This window comes from Scomber japonicus, chromosome 10 (genome assembly GCF_027409825.1).
Source record: "Scomber japonicus isolate fScoJap1 chromosome 10, fScoJap1.pri, whole genome shotgun sequence".
Taxonomy (NCBI): domain Eukaryota; kingdom Metazoa; phylum Chordata; class Actinopteri; order Scombriformes; family Scombridae; genus Scomber; species Scomber japonicus.
Genome location: NC_070587.1, coordinates 8088242 through 8110252, shown reverse-complemented (window position 1 = coordinate 8110252; position 22011 = coordinate 8088242). Strand labels below are relative to the sequence as shown.

General features: G+C 40.3%; 2 protein-coding genes across 2 annotated transcripts; both read right to left on the bottom strand.

Annotated features, from left to right (window-relative positions):
- Nucleotides 1-18: 18 nt before the first annotated feature.
- abhd16a (abhydrolase domain containing 16A, phospholipase) lies at nucleotides 19-7663 on the bottom strand. Its single transcript, XM_053326441.1, has 20 exons — nucleotides 7553-7663; nucleotides 6989-7045; nucleotides 6327-6393; nucleotides 5338-5424; nucleotides 5005-5090; nucleotides 4744-4817; nucleotides 4466-4573; nucleotides 4179-4293; nucleotides 3977-4078; nucleotides 3790-3853; nucleotides 3602-3651; nucleotides 3170-3293; nucleotides 2942-3046; nucleotides 2791-2854; nucleotides 2582-2638; nucleotides 1888-1950; nucleotides 1710-1786; nucleotides 1460-1558; nucleotides 1303-1349; nucleotides 19-717 (listed from the first exon to the last, which is right to left on the bottom strand). The coding sequence occupies exons 1-20, from the start codon at nucleotides 7652-7654 to the stop codon at nucleotides 634-636; spliced, it is 1632 nt and encodes a 543-aa protein (XP_053182416.1). The 5' UTR covers nucleotides 7655-7663; the 3' UTR covers nucleotides 19-633.
- Nucleotides 7664-10529: 2866 nt separating this feature from the next.
- g6fl (g6f-like) lies at nucleotides 10530-21682 on the bottom strand. Its single transcript, XM_053326445.1, has 11 exons — nucleotides 21610-21682; nucleotides 20958-21293; nucleotides 19998-20264; nucleotides 19669-19704; nucleotides 18983-19315; nucleotides 16577-16848; nucleotides 13511-13625; nucleotides 13248-13321; nucleotides 12231-12257; nucleotides 11818-11864; nucleotides 10530-10881 (listed from the first exon to the last, which is right to left on the bottom strand). Exons 1-11 carry the CDS (start codon nucleotides 21680-21682, stop codon nucleotides 10860-10862), a joined length of 1602 nt encoding a protein of 533 aa, XP_053182420.1. The 3' UTR covers nucleotides 10530-10859.
- Nucleotides 21683-22011: the final 329 nt, after the last annotated feature.

Here is a 22011-nt window from a genome sequence, read left to right as displayed (position 1 = left end):
TCGACGTCTCTTGTGCAATTTGTTAAACACTTGTATAATATCAAGTATACAAATGGGTGAAGTCCCTTATGTCAAACATTTTATTCAGCATGTTTAATAGAACATTTAAGAGCATAACTTTAAGATACAGCTTTGTTCATAATGACAAGGGGGGGAAAGAAACTGAAAAGCTTAAACCCTTTGGCTGCATTTTTAAAGATTCAAATTGGTCTGATCTGTTGAAATCAATATGTCTAATGTTATTTCAACCGTAGCAATATCTTTACAAATACAGTCAAAAAGGGAACAATGGAAGGAGTGAGAGATGGCTTGTGCATTTAATTAAAATGCATCCTCTTTTTTTTTTTTAATAAGAAAAAGAACATTGAAAAGTATGACTGTGCTCTAACCTAAAAAAAATGTAGATGTATCATATCTTACAGGTTTCTGGCTGTGGGGGTCAATAGTATACCATATCGTTACAGATGCCACCACAGCAATGCTATACATGAAAACACATCTGTCTTGGAAAAAAAACCAACAAAAACACAGTAATACATTCACACCATGCCAGGAACACGTTCTGACCACAGGCCATCCAAATCCTCCGCTGCTCATTTCTTCTCATTCATTCATTCCTCTCCTCCTCTTTCCTTACAGTCTCCAGGGTGAGTGAAACTCGGAGGCGGGGAGAGGAGTGCAGTGTGTTGTTTCAAAGTTTCGCATGTACTTCCGTGCCTTAGAGAGAGAGAACAGACAGCGGGGATGGAGGAGGAATGGAGGGCAATGAACAAAAAGAGGAAAACTTGATTATATTAGATTCAGTCTTTCTGGCTCAGTGCCTCCCAATCTCCCATCTCTTAAGGGTTTACACGGGAGGTGAATAAAGCCTAATTCAGAAGGAATTACCAGGGGAGGGAAAGCATAGCATTAGCTGTAATTGATGGCACTCCTCTTGTTTGATGTTAAATGACTTCAATAAGCTGAGCGTGGTGAAATATATTACACCAGTCAACCTGAGAGCACAGGTGAGCTGGTTACTATGGCAACCAGAAAAGTGTTCCTCTGCGGTAATGATGTCTGAATAGCGGTGAGCCTTTTTTTCTTTTTGGGGAGGTACAGCAATCTTTAACAAGAAAATCAGGCTAATTGGAGAAAAAGGAAATTGGGACTTTATTTGAAAATAGCGGAAACAGAATATGTAAAAACCTCGGAGAGATGAGAGAAGGAGAACAGACAACAGGTGGCTGCCCTTTTAAACCAACAGGAGGGACATCTGTACATGATGAGAATACATGGGAAACAATAGGATTCATTTCTTACCAAGAAAAGAGCCAGCTGCCGTCTCCCCTCAAGAGTCATATCCTCACCTAGGAACAAAGAGTGTGTCACAGTATGTACAATCACTCAGAGGTGAAAGATGCATATATGAGGGGAGTGTTATCTGCAGTTTATTTGCTTCATAAATATGACAACTTACCAACGCTCCATGGAAACAAAACATCTCTGTCTGCCTGATATGACTGCAGCACAGACACACACCAGTCGTCATCTACCTCGTAGCCACTGTACACAGATGCTGCAGAACCACAAGAGTAAACTGGTATTACAGACAGCTTTTATAACTGCACCACCACATTTAATTATATTTTAAATAAATGTATTAATTATTTAATCTTAGTTTAAAAGGAAGTGTCCCACACAGTTAAATTATACTGTGTCACACTCACCTTCCTCCATAGGATTGGAGGCTCCCAGCCATTGTCTGACGACTCTGATCCCTTCGTCTGTCATTATTTTGGGATACCTGGGCAGGAAAGACATCAACACACATACATGAAACACTCAACAAGTAGATGCAGAAGTGAGAATAATGACATTGGATGTCTCGAGAATGATGAGGCCAACCTGAACTGTAGCAGTTTGAGCAGGAGGTCATTGCCTCTGTTGGACATGATGTCCTCTGGACCCCTGTGAAACAGAGGATAACTTAATATCATACAGTAAATATAGAATGTTTGTTTGTTTGTTTGTATGTAAAGCACTTTATAGCACTGGGTCTGTAAAGTGCCTCTCCATCAACAAGAAAGGTACTTAACTGTCAGCTTACTGACAATTACTGCGTTGTAAACAGTGGATGATTTAATGTGCTGCGTAGTTTGATGGAGTGATGTCTTAATTATTTGAGGGTATAATGTAAATATGTAGGCAGAAAATACAGAAAATGGCATGCCACTGTATACATAAGTTATGTTTGTGCACACTTAATGAATGACTGACACCTTCTTAACATCAAATGCCCAACAATTAAAAGACATACATTTTCTTCCATTATATTCATAATTAAACCACTTGACAAAATAATAATTATAACTTAATGACATATCAGTGGTGCATCTTCCCTTTGAGATGGAAAATGTTTTCCATCAAAAGAGAAAAAAAACATAATTTGAGAATTTTACCTTAGTCAGGTACAAGAAATATTGACTATTGTTCACATTTTAACTGAAATCATGGTTGTTCCAATGGTTCCTTGCTTACATTATGCGCATGTAAATCTGTTGTAAAGCAATATTATATATTGAGACATTTTCAAACTCACGTTGTAGTAATGATCTCATCTCTGGTTCTCCTGATCAGCAGGACTGGTCCTTGGTATCTGGAGAGACAGAGGGAGTTACATTAATCACCACTTACACTCTGAGCCAAAGAAAAAAATCTAGTTTCACAATGAGACGTCTGTATATTGTGTAATGATGCAGACTTTGACTTTCATGATTAGTGTCATTAAATAAAAAATGTCCCACTCACTTGAGAAGCTGATCTGCATTGTTGAGGTTCATGTACTGCCTGACTGTGTGCTGCACTAACGGTCCTGAGAGAGAACAAAGATACTTTAGTTGCTGTAACAACACTATAAACTACAGAAATCAGATTATGACCTTTAAGTCCAAGGACTCACTCCAGCTGTCGGGCATGACCTTGAGGGCCAGAGGCAGAAGGTCATCGAAGGAGGCATCAAGCACCAATGACTGGATCTCTGGGTATGACATCACTGCCCAACTTGCTGAGAAAAAAATGGGGTGAAAGAAAGTTCATTTTATAGGCCAGGAAGAGCGAAGAGGAAAGGAAAGATTCACAATTGTAGAATTAAAAGTGTTTATGATAAATTGTTCTTGTCTTTGTGTACCTGTGAATCCTCCTATGGACCAGGCATATACAACAATGTCGTTGAGCTGGAAGCCTAGTTTGTGTATTGCATACTGGATCACTACATCCATGGCATTGGCCTCGTTCTGGGGAAATGGCACACCCTGTAGAAAAACAAAAGTTGAAAAAACTCCAGTATTCATGCATTATTAACGAGAGTGATAACACTCAAACCCAAAAACAAAACCACAAAATCATGCATTACTTAAGAGTTGATGGATTTAAAATCTTTTATTCCACTCCACTAATACTATAAAACATGGGAGTGTACTTAGCCTCTTGTGCAATACTGCCCAACTGAAACTAGAATTTCAACATGCCATAGTTTTCCACTGCACCTTACCGTTGGGACTATATTAAAAACAGGCATACATTGTACACTGACTACTGGTATGGTATAAAATCTACTTACCGTACTGCCTCCGAAGCCTGGGTGGTTCCAGCCTAGCACAGAGTATCCACCTATAATGCACATCAACATAAGAATTAACTGTAAAAGACATATGACTATATGATTATTCGGATTGTGTTAAAGCATTGCTTCTCCACTAAACATTAAATGGAATTGTAAAAGATTTTGACAAGTAGAGTATTTCTCACCTTCCAGTGGTGTGTTCATGCATCCCACCTCATAAAAGCCTGCGTTCCCCTCACAGCAGATGACCTGTAGCAGAATTCATACATTTCTAGAGCCACTATAATGTGAATGATGTGACAGGGTTTTTGTTGGACCCTGGAAAAAATAAAGCCCAAGGCACAAACACAACAAATGATTGCAGGCATTTACCAGAGTCTGGCCATTCTGTCCTCCGTCTCTCCTGCGATCCACAAACATGGTGTCGATTTCATTACCATCACAGGCCACTAACTTGTTCCTCTGGCCATCAAACTGCGACATAATTTGGGAGGAAAGTGACTCAAGATGATAACTCTTTATTAAGATGAAGATATGTGTTTACAGAGTGTGTGTGCGCGTGTGTTTTTTTAACCTCTTCTATTAGCCTAGCCTGGCCTTGCTGGAGCATGGGCCTCATGGCTTTCTGAAGTAAACCCACAGAGCCGGGGTAAAGCATCCTCCTCCCAAAGGAGTGAGCAATAAGAAAACTGGAGAGGAAGAAAAGGAGATATGTTGACCACATGTTACACTTGGGAAATAGGGTTGAAATAAAATGCAATCTATAAAGTCTATAAAGTTTAATACTGTAACATACTGCTATAGTTACACTAAAAACCAATCTGAAGTGTCGTCCTGCAGTGATGCATAAAGTGTATTTACCTGACGACGTGGCATGGCAGAGTGCGCACAGAGTGGAGGACGCTGTCAGCTGTTCCTCTTAGTCTGGGCTCTGGCTTCAGCAGAGAAACACCAGCCTTGGATTGTTTCCTGTCACACATTAAGTTAAAAGCTCACACAGATAAGCCATAACAGATTTGACATTTACTGGATGCATTTGTCCAAAGTAGATCACAGTGTTTGAACTCATGCATATAAAATGAAGTGCAGGGAACACATGCATTTCAAATGGCAATAAAAATATGAAAATAAGAACTTACGGGTTGCTGACTTCTGTCCAGCTGAAATCTGGAGGCCAGGATGAGAAGTCAAAGTCGTAGCACCTCAGTTTTTTCTACATGGAAAGCAGGAAACAAAATAAAGATGTTTTCCCTTGATTAAATTCTGATCCATTTGTTTAGATACTTACAAATGTGTAATTATTCATTTCTCTCCTTATTCCCCAGACACTGCAGTACGTATATAAATAGCAAATCCTTTTGCACAGTGTCTGCCTGAAGTTGTCATGATCATGATCTCACCTTGTTTGCTGGTGAGTGATTCTTCTTTGTCTCTTCGAGAATAGAGATGAACTGAAGATAATCAGAGTTCTTCCATCTTCCATACCCTTGTGGACAAAAACAAACCAAAAAGGAAATAAAAAACAGAGAAAGGCCTACGTGAAGCTCACGAGACAAAAAAAATGTTTTTGCAGCACAACCTCAAGGGTGTGTTTAGTATGCTTACTGGGAGGAGACCTTGTGCATCTCAATGTTAATGGAATCTTATTGGCATGCGGCATATGTTGTGATATCTAAAGATGAATGAACTGAATGAGTTTTGGCCTGCCCGTCAGTTGAAATCAGTTGCCTCACCTCTAAGACAGGCCACTCCTAGGAGACACACCAGCACGGTTCCCAAATACTGACTCACAGGAACCAACTTAGTGCTGCAGATGTAGCCTAAAAATACACAAACTGACAGTGAGAAAAAACATACACAAAACCACAAACAGCCCCCCGCCCCCTCCCGTATTTGCTAAATTTGTGCCTCACTAACAAGCACCAATTCTCAGATTTAAAGTCTGACAATTACCCCACAACCATGTGCAAAAATCAATATCACATGTTCAATAATACACTAAGCAGTAGCACAAAACCTCAAGCAATGAATTTCCACAGACATGCAGTCTTACTGAATGATTCAGTAGTTTAATTTTATATGAAGTCCACTTGTGGAAGAACACATTAATCTGGAAGTTTACAGTGGATTTATATCATTATGACACCGGTATGAAAAGTGAAAATGATATATAATAAACTAATGCTCAGAATTTTCTACTATTACATTTTGTGGAAAGATAACTTCACATCATTACATCGTCAATATTACTTTGTAGAAATCCAATAAATTGTAATAGTGAACGATCACCAAGCCCTGCATGGAGATCGCCTCCCTTTGTACAAATATGTCCCTCTTTTGAAACTCATCTAATATGATTATATGTCATAACTAAGGCAACCACTAAAAGTATTTTCCTTGTTGATTAGTAAGACCACCCCCCCCCCCCCCCAAAAGAATCACATAGCCTTTTGGTTAAATAAAATCAGTAAACAGTGAAAACCATCTATCACAGTTTCCCAAAGCCAAAGTTAATGTGACAAACAGCCATTTCCCCAAAGATATTATGAAATAGAGAGAAGCAGCAAAAGTGGAGAAGCTGCATTGAAGTTGGGCTTGGTAAGTCACTTGATAATTAAGCCACAAATCAAAAGGACTTCAGCTCGAGTCACAACTGTGTTAAATAATGGAGAAGTAATATGTCTCCCTCTGTATCTTACTAAACATTACTCAAACATCCTACCTTTTCTGTACAGATAGCAGAGCAGCAGGGGAGAGCTGTAGTAGGACAGGGACCACAGTGCTGAAGCCTGGAGGGAGAGGTCACACATTACTTAAAGGACTGGTTCACAGTTTTTCCAAGTCTGTTTAGCTGTTTATTTTATTTCAGTGTAAAACAATTATTTCTTATTATCATTCCTCACGTTCATACTGGCCATTATAAGATACCTTCATAATACACTTGGAATGTAAGTGATGGGGACCAAAATCCATAAGCCTCCTTCTAGACAAAAATGTATTCATAAAGTTTATCTGAAGCTAATACGAAGCTTCAGCACAAACGAGTCAAATCACAAATGTTAGTCTTTTTTTGCTACTATTCTTCCACTGCAGCTCAACAGGGAAACACAAAGAGGGAAAAAGACTGTAAATGTGGCAGATATCCACTTGATATAACTAACTCAGACTGCTGAAGCCACATATAAGCTTCAGAGACTTTTAAATGCATTTCAGCACAAAATGACACCGTTTAAAGGGGATTTTTTTTAAAGGCTAGTATGAACAGGAGGAATGATTTAAGTGAGTCAAACCTCTATCAATATTCATATGGACAACTGACTGATGTTGTAATGTAAGTGAACTTTCCATTACTTTCCAAATAATAAATCATGCAGCCATACTGACCCAACCGAGGATGCTGTCAGTGTGTTTTTCCAGAGTTCTAGGTTGGTAGCTCCATCCCTGCTAACAGAGGAAGAAAATGTTAATATAACTATGAGTACTGCTGCTAAAGACTGTCCTCCAGATAGATAAATGGGTTAATATCACTACTGTACTCATGCAAAGATACAGTCTAACCGTTAAGTCTGTATACATATATTTTAAGTCCTATTCTCATTTTCTGTCTTTACTTTTCTCGACTTGGCAATATTTCCTCACATCAGCTTCCTAAGCTAACGTTAGCATGACCAGCTTTAATGTCATTGAGGAAAACAAGTTTATGAAGATACGGTTAGCCTGGCTGTGAAAACAGGACATTAATTTCACTTGTTATAATTAATTATGTATGTGGGCTTGTCACTGAATTAATTAACAAACTCTTATCACCGCAGTGACAGCAGGGTTTCAATAACAAATTATACTTCCGGGCCGCAGCCGTAGCTACATCGACGCTAAGAGATGAAATTACGCTCCGTTTTAGCAGTCGGCTGTTCTCAAACACATGTATGAAACTGAAAATGTTCATACCCTCCTCCCTGCCCTGCCTTCAAGTCGAGACTGGTCCGGAGGATGGTGAATTCTGTGTAGATGAGGCCCTAAAACACAACGCAGCCACATCCAGCCGGCCATTCTTCCACCAAGATGACTACGGAAGCCTGCACTGACCCATAATCCTAAAAGCGAAAGCGTTTAGGAATTGGTGTAATATATTGGATACAGGAAAAATATCAAGCAGAAAATTTTTTATTTAGAAAGGCAAAAAAGACAACTGTTAGAATACCAGATGCATGTAAAAAAAAAAAAAAAAAAAAAAAAAAAAGTCCAATGAAAGAAATGAAAAAGACAACATGACCAGGGTGTCGAGGGTTATCCACTTAATACACGCCCCTGTTTTTTATGCTGTTAGCCTAAACGACATGCTCAAGTTGTGAGCAGCACAGATCCCACATAGTTTGAGACTCAGAGATGTGTCTGGTATCATTGGAAAGGAAACACTCTCAGGATTCTTGTAAAAGTGTCTGTGTGATTCTGTGACTTACTGACAAAGAGTGGCAGAGGTTACAATGATGGGGTTGTTTACTCGCCCATAGGTTTGCCTTTACAAAGACATGTGTACAGACATTCAGGGACCTCTCAGCGAGATATAGACACAATGAGGCCACAGCCACATGTCTTGGCTTCATGCAGTCCAAATTTGGAGTCAAAAGACCAAAAGATGAATTTTTCAGAGTTATTTTTCAACAGGTATGTCCATGCGTTTTCCTTAGGTCCTTTTTGGAGACTCCAAATGGACACTTGGTTACTAAAGCTGTATAACCGCAGTCAAACACCTATAACTTCACAACCCCTTTGCCTACAATCAAAATATTGGTCTCTAATGAAAGCTGACACCATAGTATTATTATTATTATTACATATAACCATATTTTTTTTGTTTGGCCATATCTATCTATCTATCTATCTATCTATCTATCTATCTATCTATCTATCTATCTATCTGTTTATTTTGCTATAAGTCATATGTCAAGTCGAAGAAGAACCAACCGTGTACCAAAATGCCGAGTGCGTAATGATATATGGTTCAACTCTTTTACGCACCGGGCGCACGTCGGTTACGCTTGGAGTTTGTTTATGGACAGTCAAATTTAATAGTTTAGTGTCATACACCGTTGGAAACCTCAGATTAAAAGGTTATCAACTTCATTTCACCGAATATTTCCATAGGCTACAACAGCTGTCAATCAAAGCCATGTCATCATTGTCGTCGGTCACATGTCCTCATTGGCTTTGGAGACATGTACTGCCTAATCCAACGCACCGATTGGCTTGTGTGTGGTGTCGTCAGAAGCAGGAGAGGCTCACGGTCGTAAACATCTAGTCACGTGTACTCTGAGATGGACGTGCAGGTCAGGAAATGACGTAAACGGACCGTATATGGTTTGTTATTTGTGTTATCACGTTACGTGTTGGACTAAATACATGTTGACATATTGAGGAAAGTATTCCGGTTTTATGGAAACGGATTTCATATTTCACAAGAATGGATACTTGGCGAGCTGTACAAAAAGTCCTGAGTCATAAGATGAACGTTGTGGATAAAGGGAAGACTTTGAAGGTATGTAGCATTATAGCTTTTCTCACTTAGCTGAGTGGCTAGCCGTGCTAATCGCTAATACTATTACGGCTGTGAGCAACCATATAAGTCGTGATTGGTCTTGAATGAATCAGGACAATCTAAGCTTTCCAACGATGTACGGCATGAATATATATGTTTAAGGGTTAGTGTTTAAAACATTCAGAAGAACGTATGGCTACCTCCTAATATCCGTCCCGTCCCGTAGATGGAACAGCGTGCGTTAAGAGGTTAAAAACTGTAGTCACTAACGTAATCCAAGTACCTCAATATTAAAGGTATGTAACTTGATTACCTTCTGTTACTTTAGGATTACTCAATACCAAATGTGCAACAAGGACAGTTATTGGTCTCTCTCTCTCTCTCTCTCTCTCTCTCTCTCTCTCTCTGTCTCTGTCTCTGTCTCGCTCTCTCCCTCTCTCTCTCTGCTTGAATGATATCGAATTGATATTTAATGATATCAAAGGTGAAATCTTCAGTCAGACACTGGGCTACTTAAAATAATTTGAGCTACTTAAAAATGAAAATGTCCTGACAGCTCTGATGGAGCTCAGGGTTCATCCATAAATTCTACTTTATTACAATCAAGTTTTCTTTAACTCATTCAGTATTGAACGTGTTCAGCGACCAGTGACCCACTGTCTGGTCAACACGTTACGCTCACAGTCATATCAGCGGAGAGAAGTAATGCTACTAGCTGTCATCAACTCAAACTATCTTTTATCTAATTTGGCCGTAATTTGGGACTGCCACAGTGTGTAACAAATATCCCTGCTAACGTCAATGTGTGTGTGAAGTGTGTGTATGCATGCGTCATGCGGTATCATCCTCAAACATGTGTGGATCAGTCAGAGATAATTTGCCCTCTCGTTTCTGCTGCTCTCACATTACAGTGCATGGTAGTGCAGACTGTAATGGAATAGTTACCTTTTTTGTATCCTAATTAACGACGTTACATGTATGCCATTACACCCCAAGCCTGAACATAACACATTAACATTTGTCATTTAAACAAACTTTAAGTAATTACACTTGCACTTATTAATATATTTTGCACATTTGTGATTCAATATTGATTCAGTACTATTATGACAAAGTTCATAAGATGTTTTTTTTGGGGGGGGGGGGGGGGGATGATGATGTATATTGGTGAGGACCTATGGGATAGTTGTGGGGATTGTTAATAGTTTTTAGTGGTTTGTGGCTGCAACACATGTATTCAATCATATGTACATTTTTACTTTATTGACTTTATCACTTATGCTTGTTGTGAGTGTACTGTCTGGTTGCCTTGTGTTTCATGTATAGCCCCCACTTGGAAAATGAAATAAAAAAATTAGTCACACAAAAAAAATACATAATAACATTTGTTTAATTGCTCATATTTGGGACACACGTTCTGTCTCCTTCTCTTCCATGTGCTGCCCCAAAACCATATTAATGCGAATCAAGCGTCAGAGTGCTGCGTCCAAATGGCCCCAAACCATGACATCAAAGCAAATCAGTAATACTTATAAAGAGCAATAAGAAAACAACATCATTTAATAATACCATATCATTTCCCTGAAGCATTAAAAAAACTTTTTTTTTCAAGACTCAACTATGACATTCAATTGTTACATTTGTTTATAAAGGCCTTCTGCTGCAGCTGGGAACTGAGTGGATGTGACAGCTGGATGAGGATGAGATGTGGGTAGGTGATCAGCTCTGACACTGCTCGTATCTGAAAACAGAGCACAAAGACAAACTTGCACAAAAATCTCCCGTCCCCCGGTCTCTTTTATTCCTCCTTAAACACAAACACAGACAGCCCACGCAACAACAACACACAGGCGAAGGAGCGCTGCCTGTCAGCACATGGCGTGATATTATGCCACAGTGTCAGAGTGATGTTCAGGCCAACATGATTGGTGAGTGTGAGAAGAATTTGAGGAGCAGATGAGTGACAGTGCAAACAAACACACACACACACACACGTTTGACTTTATATCCCTGTGAGGACACTGATTGACATAATACATTCCTTAGCTCCTTACCCTAACCTTGACCACCACAACTAAATACCTAAATGCAACCATAACCCCAAACTGAACCTAAACCCAATTCTAACCTCTACCTTAAAATCAAATATAAGGCTCAAATTGCCCTTTAAAGTTGTGATGGCTGGCCAAATGTCCTCACAACACTGGAATATCCTCACAATAATGGTTTTCACACACAGAAATATGCAGAGTACATTTGCACCCATGTGCACAGACCTCCCTCCCTCACACACACACACACACACACACACACACACACACACACACACACACACACACACACACACACACACCTATCCTATCCTATCCTATCCTTGTTAGGTCATTGCATAGACCTCCATTCATTGTGGACAGCCCAACCCAAACCCTGACCTGAACCATAGCCATAACCTCAATTCAAACGTAACTCAAACCTTAACCTCAATTCATACCTTACCTCAACCTTTACCAGAACCTCAAAAATGACCTTTTGCCCCATTGGGACTGGGCTTTGGACCCCATGAGGACTACTGGTCCTAACAAGGCTGGTGTCTATACTGGAAAAGGTCCCCAAGAGGTAACAAAACCATGCATGTACACACACACAAGCACACAGATGACGCATGATTTTTGCTTACCGCTCCAGTTCCTTATAGACATCATCCTCTCCTCTTGGCTTTAAATCCTGCCATAAAAAAGAAAGGGAGGAGGGAGGCAGGGAAAAGAGTGGGACAGTGAAGAAGAGGATAAAGAGAGAGATCTGTGGTACTGAGGCCAGATTTATGTCCCTCTAGTGCGTAATGAGATTGATTTGTTAATACCACTAATGTGAGGGTGACAGTTGATAGGCAATGGGTTTATCTAAGAGAGGGCAGACAGATTGCAGGAGAGGACTGCGAGTGTGAGAGAAGACATATCTGCTGACAGCTTTGGGAAGGAAGAAGGGAGAATGACTGTCTGTATGCATTGCCCGATGTGTGTGTCATACACAACTCCTCACACACATGCACCATGCCTCTGTGTGTGCACAGGGGACAATGCAATAACTCACCATGTAGACTGAACCCTGAGGAGGGGCCTGTTGGGAGGAGAGGAGAGCAGAGAAAACAGGTTTAATGAACAACAAGTGACAGAGGGAGGGACAGTGGAAATCAGAGGAAAAACAGAAGCAGGGAAGAAAAGCAAAAAGAATAAAACGTGTGTAATAGAGATGAGACAGAAAAGGGGAGGGGGAGAAAAACAAAGGCAAAGGAGACAGTACCTTGCAGCAGACTACTTAACCACAGTAAATGATAAGAACCAGAGACAGACATTGACAGTGCACAGACTGAGTGACTGAGTGGCCATAGTCTCGCACTAGAGAAGGGCAAACACAGGCAGACCTTGCTGCATAGAGAGGACAGGCTGTGTTGTCATTGTGATAAGGGAGCTGTACAGACAGAATTACACTTTCTAACAGAATGTCAAAACTGTACAAATACTAGGGAAATCTGGAAAAAAAGTTGCCCCAAATTCTGAAGTCTGACAGAAAGAGAGAAATTACTCCTCATTGTCGGGGAAAAGAAAGAATGTGCAGTGTTGGCTGCTAAATATGTCACTTCCTGCCACAACAGAAGAGACAACCAGTGGAGCATAGACATAAAGACAGGCATTTATAAATATACTCGTACTTATCATATTATACTTAACACCACCATCTCCTGTTGTTTTTGTCTATGTTATTTATAGACTAATGGCTGTATACTTTTAATGCATTGTTAAAGTCGCACTGAAATTGTACCAATACTAACTTGATTACTTATATTACTTGTATATATCTTATTGATTTCTATTAATAAATATTGTTATTCACATTATTATTATTAATTTCATTCCTTAATATTGTCTTTCATAATTGTGGTTTGGCAATACATATCAAATGTCATAATAAAGTCTATTGAATTGCAGTGAATTGAATTGAAAGAGTGTTGACTACCAGATCTGAGAAGCGGGGGGAGAGATGAGGGCACATTGAGGAGGGAAATTCATTAGAGGACATTTAGTTATTGAATATTTGTTAATTCATCACCTGTCTGACATCTTCAGGATTCTCGTAGATGTTCTCTGCTTCACTTGAGTGAACAGACAGGGACCTATCAATACCTAAGAACAGAAAGAGAGTTACAGTCACACATAGACTAGGGAGAGAGGGAGGTTGGGGGGCAGATTCATTACAACAACCCCGGAGGATGTCACGGCCCACGTCACTTAGTGGCAACGGGGGCCTAAGATGGAAGGAGCACAGAAAGCTGTCAAAAAAAAAAAAAGAAAAGAAAATGCTCGAAGACTCACTGCGATCAGAAATGTGTTTCCGTCTCCATAGCAACACACCAACAGCCACAGCAACCAGGGGCACCAGGAGTAATAAAGCAGAGAGACACGGGTGCGGAGGGGGGGTAGTGTCAATCTCTACAAAAGGAGAAAAAAAAAGTGAAAGAGAAAAGCTCCAGTATTTCTAAGAACAGTGCCAGTATAAAAGTCGTAGAGCTATGAGTACGTGTTGTTGAATGACAGAGAAGTTATTGCTGTTTGTTCTCCAGTTTTCTCTTTTGTTCAAATCAAGAGGGGGCAACCTTTTTCTTTACGTGAGCACTTCAAACCATGGCTTTGAGACATGTTGCAGTTAAGATTTCCTCAACATAGTATTACGTGAATTTGCATCATGCTGCTGTCAGTCACAGACAATGGGTGCAGTGGAAGAAAGCGAGGAAATCCAGGCACTGTCAGACAGAGTGAATACAGTCTGTATGCCAGCTCTGTAGACATCGATCTGACAGACTCTGAGTCTGGACAGTAAACACTGTCAATTTGAAATGTGGACAACAACAAGAAGAAAAGCACCAGTATCAAAGAGACCAGATGCTGTCAGATCATTACAGGAAGCCTCTGCAAATCCCACTCCCAAACAGAATAGTTACATTGAAGTTTTTGCAAATCCTAATTATTTATGCTACTATTCGATTATCTAAATATGTATGTAGTGTAGATAAAGTCAGGAGAGAGGTTTCCTTGCACACTCTCTCGACATCTAGCAAAACCATGTAAACAGCAATATTTCAGTCAACCCCCGTCTAGCATTGGAAATCATGTGGATGCAAAGCGTAGGCATTTTTATTCTACACATGTCATAAGCAAAGCATTAGCTCACTGTACAAGTAGTCAAATTTTGTGGGAAGGACACACGCGTGAGATGAAACCTGTCAGGTTTATTTGCATAATGAGGATGACATCAGTCTTGCAAAATACAGCCATGGGGCGACACGCACGGGGAGCAGGAGGGAGGCGCTTGTTTCCACAGAGACTGCTGTAATTTTGTGTACCTGAACAAGAGCTCTGTCGCTGCCTCCTCACTGTTCGTAGAGCACAAAGCAATCAGATGTATCAGACATCTTCTGGATTAAAAAATAGTCTAATAAACAAAATATTACTAGAAAAACTTTTATTGTATTATAATTAATACACAATATACATACAACTTAATCTTATGGACAGAAACCTTGGAAAAGTGAAGTCCATTCAGATATTTCATTAACTTTCCACAAGTTTTGTTTGTAAAAGGATTGGACCTCGGGCTTCACCTTCGCCCTGGTGTCACAGCTTTTAGCTGGCTTCAAAATAATCAATCATTATGTGCTGTGTGAGGTGTAATTGATTGGTGAGTATGTGTAGTGGTTGCTAATGGAATATTGTGGTGAGTGCTGACCCCAAGACTGACCTGCACTGTTCTCCATGCCAGCTTTAACGCATGAATTATGGTAATTGAGTGCAGTGAAGTGAGGCCAAAATGCCCCCAGTTTCTCACTACCACGTCTCTTCTTTCTCTCTCTCTCTCTCTCTCTCTCTCTCTCTCTCTCTCTCTCTCTCTCTCTCTCTCTCTCTCTCTCTCTGTCTCTCCCTCTCTCTTTCTTCACCCCTCGCTCATCTCCCACTATCTCACCTTTTCGTTTCCTCTTTCATTTCCACTTCCTCCTTCCCTCGTCTATTTCATTGCAAATGAGGTAGGGAGTGATTTGTATCAGTGTGATTGTAGAGGAGAGTGGCTGATAGGTGACAGCCCAAAGAAGTGCTCGAATCTTTGCAGATGATGGGCCAACTCAGGATAGAAAATGATTGCAGAACATCCCTGACATTTGAAGTATTTGGTGCAGAATGATTGCTTTTTGCACTCTCTGAACTGAAAGAAAGGAATTCTATTATGCAGTGTTGTTTTAACTTATTCAACTGGCACTATACTTTGAGATGTGGTTTACAGAACATTTACAGAATCCCAATATTATACAAATGCCTTGTTGTATTGCTTATTTGGTTATTTTCAGTGAGCTAAAAAGTCTCTCTGTCCCACTATCTCTGGATGCCTCGTTACCACCCGGCACAACTATTTATAAACCTCTAACTGTCACTGCTTATTGTCATACCATTCATTATTAACCAATGATTTTTGTGCTATCTTGCTCTATTGCATTGTTTGTGCAACTTGACACTATAAAACAGTGTAAATGTAGGTCATCCAAAATTCATATTATTTGAACTGCTCATTCTGCTAAATCTAAATTCCTCATGACTCTCCTCATGAGAAAAGCAACACTTGTCACTCACTGTATTGCACATATAATGTTGTCTAATCTAACCTCTCCAATCAGTCAAAAATCTTGCTGCATCTCTCCTGCTCCCTGTCTTTATCACCGGTCTGTTTCCTCCATGTCCATTACTCTTGCAGCTATACCATCAGTGTGCATCATGATGAGCTCTGGGCCTCTCAGCCCAAGTGATGTATTGGGGTACGAGGAATGAACTCGTCTCTGCTAAAGGATCCATTCAACTGTCACATCCTCCTGTGCTCCCCCACAGCCACCAATACAATAAGCCTGAATAATTTACTTTTTTCAGGAAGAGATGTCCTAAGGTCCTGTCTCCTTATATTCGCGCATCAGCTGGGTAAGTGTGAGGAGAATAAATGATAGCCTTTATATTCTATATTTTATAGAAGATGAAGCTAAGCAGAGTTTTAGGACTGTGGTAAATTTTTAATTGGCACGTAAACGGATGAGTTATTCTGCTTGATATGATCTGCAAATCGCACAGAAGTCTTGACCTGTGACCTCTGTAAGTACATTAAGAAAGTATAACATATGGCATCTGAGCTTTCTCCTCTGAAAACCATGGGTTTTCTAGCAGACAAATTGACCTGACCTTGGCTTGAATGCACTGTAGAACGCTTCACAGAGCACATATCCGAGAATCATCCACTTTCATACTTCATTATTTCCACTGGGTTGACAGGAAGTCTGCCAGGACTCTTGTGTTAGTAATATAATTAACTGTCGATGAAATCAGAAAACAGACTAGTCTTAGTGATACCATACCTTCCCTCCCACCTTCAGAGGGCAATGTTACAGCTTGCGTTGCCTGGAATGTCTGCCCATTTTTCAGCTGCAGGGTGCAGGTGTAGTTGCCGGCTGTGTCAGAGGTGATGGGTAAGGGCAGGATGGCGCTAATGCTGCCAGGGCCTTTGCTTAACAAGCGCAGCTGGTGACTCTCATTCTGGTATTTCCAAATGGCCCTTTTGACCTGGGACCGCTGTGAGTAGAGGCACATCAACTCCAGCTTCGAGGTGCTTTGGCTGGTTTTAACTGTGGATGTCATGCACAGCAGTGAGAGGGAAGGGAGGGGAGTATGGGAGGACAAGGGATGGAAAATGTTAAAAGGGAATTTAAAGAAAAATCAGAGGGAAGGATGAGTAAGTGTAAAATGCAGGCAGGAAGAGAAATAAAGGAGCTAGAAAGGTTGAGAAAGTGAGTTAAAGGGTAGTGTGTGAATATAGAAAAGGCCAAGGACAGATAGAGAGTAATGGGGTAAAGAGAAATTGATAAGAAAAACAAAGACCAATTCAGAGAGGGGTCAAAATAATATATATTCATTAAAGTGATTTGCTGCTAATGCATTGGTTGCCTGTGACTGATGCTTAGTGTCTCATCAAACTGAAATGAGAATCCATCTGGGTGTAATCAAGCTCTGCAGACCCACACACAGACACACAGACACAGACACACACACACACACACACACACACACACACATAAAAACACACACATTTCAGCCTTGATTAGTGTGATCAGTATGGGCCACCTACAGCCTTGGTGGGAGGGCTGCAGGTATAATCATACATAATGATACTCATAATGAGGTGGGGTAAAAATATATGCATCACATGACTGGTGTGTGGGAGAGGGAGAGAGAGAGAAAGAGAGAGAGTGTGTTTTGTGTGTGTGTGTGTGTGTGTGTGTGTGTGTGTGTGTGTGTGTGTGTAAGCAATGCAGATGTGTGCAGCAGGGTGACAGTGACAGTGACTGATCGGCTGGTCATGTCTGGGCAGCTGTGATGGATGCCAGTGGGACTGTGATTAGTAAAGCTTTCCAAGGCCGCCATGACAGGGTATTGTATATGTATGTGTGAGCGTGTGTGTGTGTGTCTGTGTGTGTGTATGTGTGTGTATGTGTGAGGGAGGGAGGTCTGTGCACATGGGTGCAAATGTACTCTGCGTATTTCTGCAAAGGGTGAAACCTCCCTAAGGCTTACTCATAAAAATCAACAGGTGTTCTCCTTAATTCTGTCCCTCTTTAACTCTATGAATCTAGCAAATATCCCCTTTCATGAAAAATATTGTAAATTTATTCATTCAATAATGCAACATTTTGCGAATGGCTGTCAGAATTTTTGCATATGTCCAGCACAGGTTTGGAGAGAGCTGTCAAGAATTCAATGTTTTGCACAAGTGCACGTCAGTGGAGCAGACGCTTGCCAAAATCCCTCCAGAAAAATGAGAATTCCTTTACCTGTGCTTATTTTGCTACTGTCTTGTGGACAATTTAGATATAGTTCAACATTTAGGGAAATATGTGTATTCACCTTGTAGCGAAGAGTTAAATGAGAAGATCAATATCACTGCCATGTCTGCATTAAGTATTGAGCTTGAGCCAGGAGCAGATTATCTTAGTTTAGCACAAAAACTGAAAGCGTAGGCAAACAGCTAGTCTGGCTCTGTCCAAAGTGAAAACAGATAGTCCTATCAGCACTTCTAGAGCTCACCAATTAACACATTATATCGTGTTTCTTTAATCCATACACAGACAGAAAAGTAAAAACAGCAAGTTGTGGCTTTAAGGGGATTTGGGCCATTTCTTGGTGAATAACAGGCAGGCGCATCGGCTTTAAAATGTCTGTTTGTGTATGGATTAAACAGATGAGACAGCATTATGTAGTCAAAGCTTATAGTCAAAGCTTAATGATTATTATGTAATTATTAAGCTTTATAGCTGCTGGTTTGCAGTCACCAGATCTCAATGCAGTTGAACACCTGAGTGGGATTTTATATCAAAGTGTTATGCAGTGTTGCCACTGCTATCATCAATCATCTTCTTCTTCAAAAGAATGATGCTCATCCCTCCAACAGAGCTCAAGAAACCACGTTCTGAGGTTGTTCTGGCTGCTTGTGGTGGCCCAACACCTTACTAACACACCTTAGTTTTCCCTTTAATTTATCATCCCTCTGTAAAAAGTATGTCAAATAAAAATATGCTGCACAAAGTTCTTATGTAAAATATTAACCATTCATCACATGTTATTGACATGACAGCAATCACCCAATGTCACGAGGTTATCATAAAAGTGACATCACTTGTCTCATAAATCCCCTCCCCTTTTTATATTCTGCTTAATTTACATCCTCCTACATGTCTTTCTCCTTCTCCTGACCCCGTTCTGTACCTTTCAGCACGCTGAGCTCGGTCCTCTGGCTGATAGTGTTGTCATTGAGGTACACATCACAGATGTAGAGCCCACCATCTTTTAATCCAGGTGTTATAGAAAAGGAGAAGCTCCCTTCCTCTGCATTGTATGGTAGGCCAGCCAGCTGGAACTTCTTGCTTTGTCCGGTTGACAAGGTGGAACCCCTCCAGCGATCATACTGGAACACCAGCTTCATACTCTGCCTTTTAGTGTCTGGAGGTTGCCAGTGTATTATGACGTAGTCCCCCTGGACACTAGGACAGGTCAGGTGGAAGAGTGTCTCAGCCTGGGTTGCTGTGGAGATCAGTGGGCCTGCGGAAGGAAGGAAGGAGGAAGGAAGATAAGTGAAACCCAGTGAGGAGACAGATAGTACAAGATGCAGCAGAGATAGATATGAAGACATAACAGTGTAGGGGACATATCTACAGGGAATTCAGAAGAAACAGAATAAAAAGAGGGTGAATAAAGAGTGAGGTGCAGCCACAGAGAGTAAACAGAAAAGTAAGAGAGCAGGGAAATGATAGGGGAAACATTCTCTAACAACAATAGGGATTAGGCTCTTATATGCAGAGAATTTTCTTCAGTTTGTCTTGCATTCTGCTCTGCCTGATTAGCAAGCTGCTGACACAGGACTTTCAGACTGCTTGTGTTACAAAGTCACTCACCATGTGTTATATCGGTGAATGAGACCACTTTGTCAGCTGTGGAGAGAAAGGAAGCAAGAAAGGGGTGGGGGGAGGGAGGGGCAAATATTGAATAATACATAAATGTAGCAACTATAATATTCACAGGAGGACTGGCTGAATTTTAGTGTGGATCAACAGTAGACTTTTGAAATGTCTATAAAAGTAAATGCTTTGAAGCACTGTAGCTTCTTAAATAAATAATGCTGCTGATGGAGTTTCTTGCGATGAGGCTCACTCACACCATCAACAAAAGCAACAACAAAATGTATTTTATTCCTCTAAGCTTCCGCTTTTCTCTTCAGACTCACCATCAACAGTCACGTCCACATTGAAGGCGAAAAGAGGTTTACTGCTGCTACCCTGAGGGTGAACCATACAGACATAGGGCCCGTTGTCACTGGTCTGGACCTGTGGCAGTTTAGCCACCGTTCCTTCTCTTGACTTTTTCTCACTTTTCATGAAAATGTCACCTGGTGCTGCCCAGGTGATCTTGCTGATGGCATTGTCGGGATTAACACTAGCAAACAGACGCAGGGTGCTCTGCTGAGGAATAGGTGCAGCGGGGACGATGGTTACTGCAAATAAGGAAGGACACAGGAAATCAATGATGGAATAAGTATTTAAATGTATAAATTAAGTAAAAAGTACTCATTTAGTGTCATATTATTAAAGCTATTATTAGATTGTTATAATTAATTAAATTATGGATGTTTGGAATTTAAAATGACATATTATATATTGTGTTGTTTAATCTTAAAATCGTGAATATATTTTTTGAAGATGATCATGCGATTCTGAAGAGTAACTAGTAACTTGAAATAAATGTAGTGGAGTGCAATCAATAATAAAGTACAATATTTCTCTCTGAAATGCAGTCAGTGTTGAAATGCTCCAGTAATAAAAGTCATACATGTTGCCTGCCTAAAAATTGTACTCATGGGCTGTACAGTAACTTTTTCTTTGCAGCACTGCAGGAAATATAAATGCAGTGTGGCTGTGGGAAATATAATCTTGTAGGTTCTCATTAATTTAGCAATCATGCAAATAATCTGTTGTCACTTATGTAAGATTACACAAACAGGAAGCATATAAAACGACTTTAAAGATTTTAAAGAATGTAAAGATGTGAAAGAAAAAGAAATTTCAAATATAGAAACACAACAATAAAATCAAAAGGAAGTAAATGGTTGTGTTGCTAAATTCAAACAGATATAGTCTGTGTTGTTACATGTAGTCAAGACATTTCTATAGGGTAAACCTGTTGATACCTGTAAGGATAGCCAAGAGGATAATCTTCTCCATCTCTCCTTTTTGATGTCTTATCAAGCACGAGTAGAGACCAAAGTCCTCCGTTGTGGGAATAAAGGACAGAGAGAAATTCCCGCTGACTTGAAAGTTAGGGTCAATCAAGCGCATGGATAACTTTGAGGCACCACCGGAGAACCCTTCCCTTTCACTGGCTGTGAGAAGTAGTTTCCAATTATCGTCATTAAGTGACTTCACCCTCCAGTTCATGTTTATATCACCCCTCAGTGTTGTATCAACACAGACCAAAGTGATAGTTGTACCCGTTTTTGCCACCACAAGTTCAACATCGTCCCAATCTGAGGGAAAAGGGAAGAAATGTTCAGCATGAACAAAAGTGCATATTAATGCAGTTCTGCTGTCCTACAACAGCTGTGATGTCCGTTGTTTAACCTACAGATCAAAACCAGTGCCAGGGAGAAATAATGAGAAATCACAAGTTATCCTTGGATTCCAACTGACCCCTTGAGAGATGAAGGAGCTGTTTATGCATAACTCACCATTTACCTTCAAGGAAACAGGTTAATTCATGTTTACACTCTACATTGTCTGGGAAATACACCCAGCAGGTACAATAAAATTACAGTACTAAAAATCAAAGAAAGTATACTATACCTGTGAAGCTAGACTGAGAGGGAAACACTGCAAAAGAAATAACAAGAATAAAGGTGAGAAAAGCAGACTCCATCACACGTTTGAAGAAAAGTAAAACACTGTCACTGTATCAACTGTCTCTCCAACACTAAGCACCCTCCTGAACACTGAATATCATTTACTTCCCTGCAGTATTTCTGGCATCTCTGATTGACATGTTAACAAGTTTCTATGCCCAACAGGATGTTACAGGACCAACACTTGGATAATCAACAGGAAACCGCTGTCATTCTTGCAGTCATATATATGTGTGTGTGAGCCTGATAAACGACATATACTGGCATTAACACAAGCATTGCACCAAAATGTCACCCTTCGATGTTTTACAGCATTTCAGAGCTGAACTTCAGTAGCAGAATTTCT

Coding starts and splice junctions, on each gene's coding strand:
- abhd16a (XM_053326441.1), bottom strand. CDS start 7,654: ATGGCCGGCTGGATGTGGCTGCGTTGTGTTTTAGGGCCTCATCTACAC. Junction 3,854..3,976: donor GACAGAATGGCCAGACTCTG/GTAAATGCCTGC, acceptor ATTCTGCTACAG/GTCATCTGCTGTGAGGGGAA. Junction 2,639..2,790: donor AATGCAGATCAGCTTCTCAA/GTGAGTGGGACA, acceptor CTGTCTCTCCAG/ATACCAAGGACCAGTCCTGC.
- g6fl (XM_053326445.1), bottom strand. CDS start 21,682: ATGGAGTCTGCTTTTCTCACCTTTATTCTTGTTATTTCTTTTGCAGTG. Junction 21,294..21,609: donor CTCTCAGTCTAGCTTCACAG/GTATAGTATACT, acceptor CTTTTCCCTCAG/ATTGGGACGATGTTGAACTT. Junction 19,705..19,997: donor TGTGGACGTGACTGTTGATG/GTGAGTCTGAAG, acceptor TTCTCTCCACAG/CTGACAAAGTGGTCTCATTC.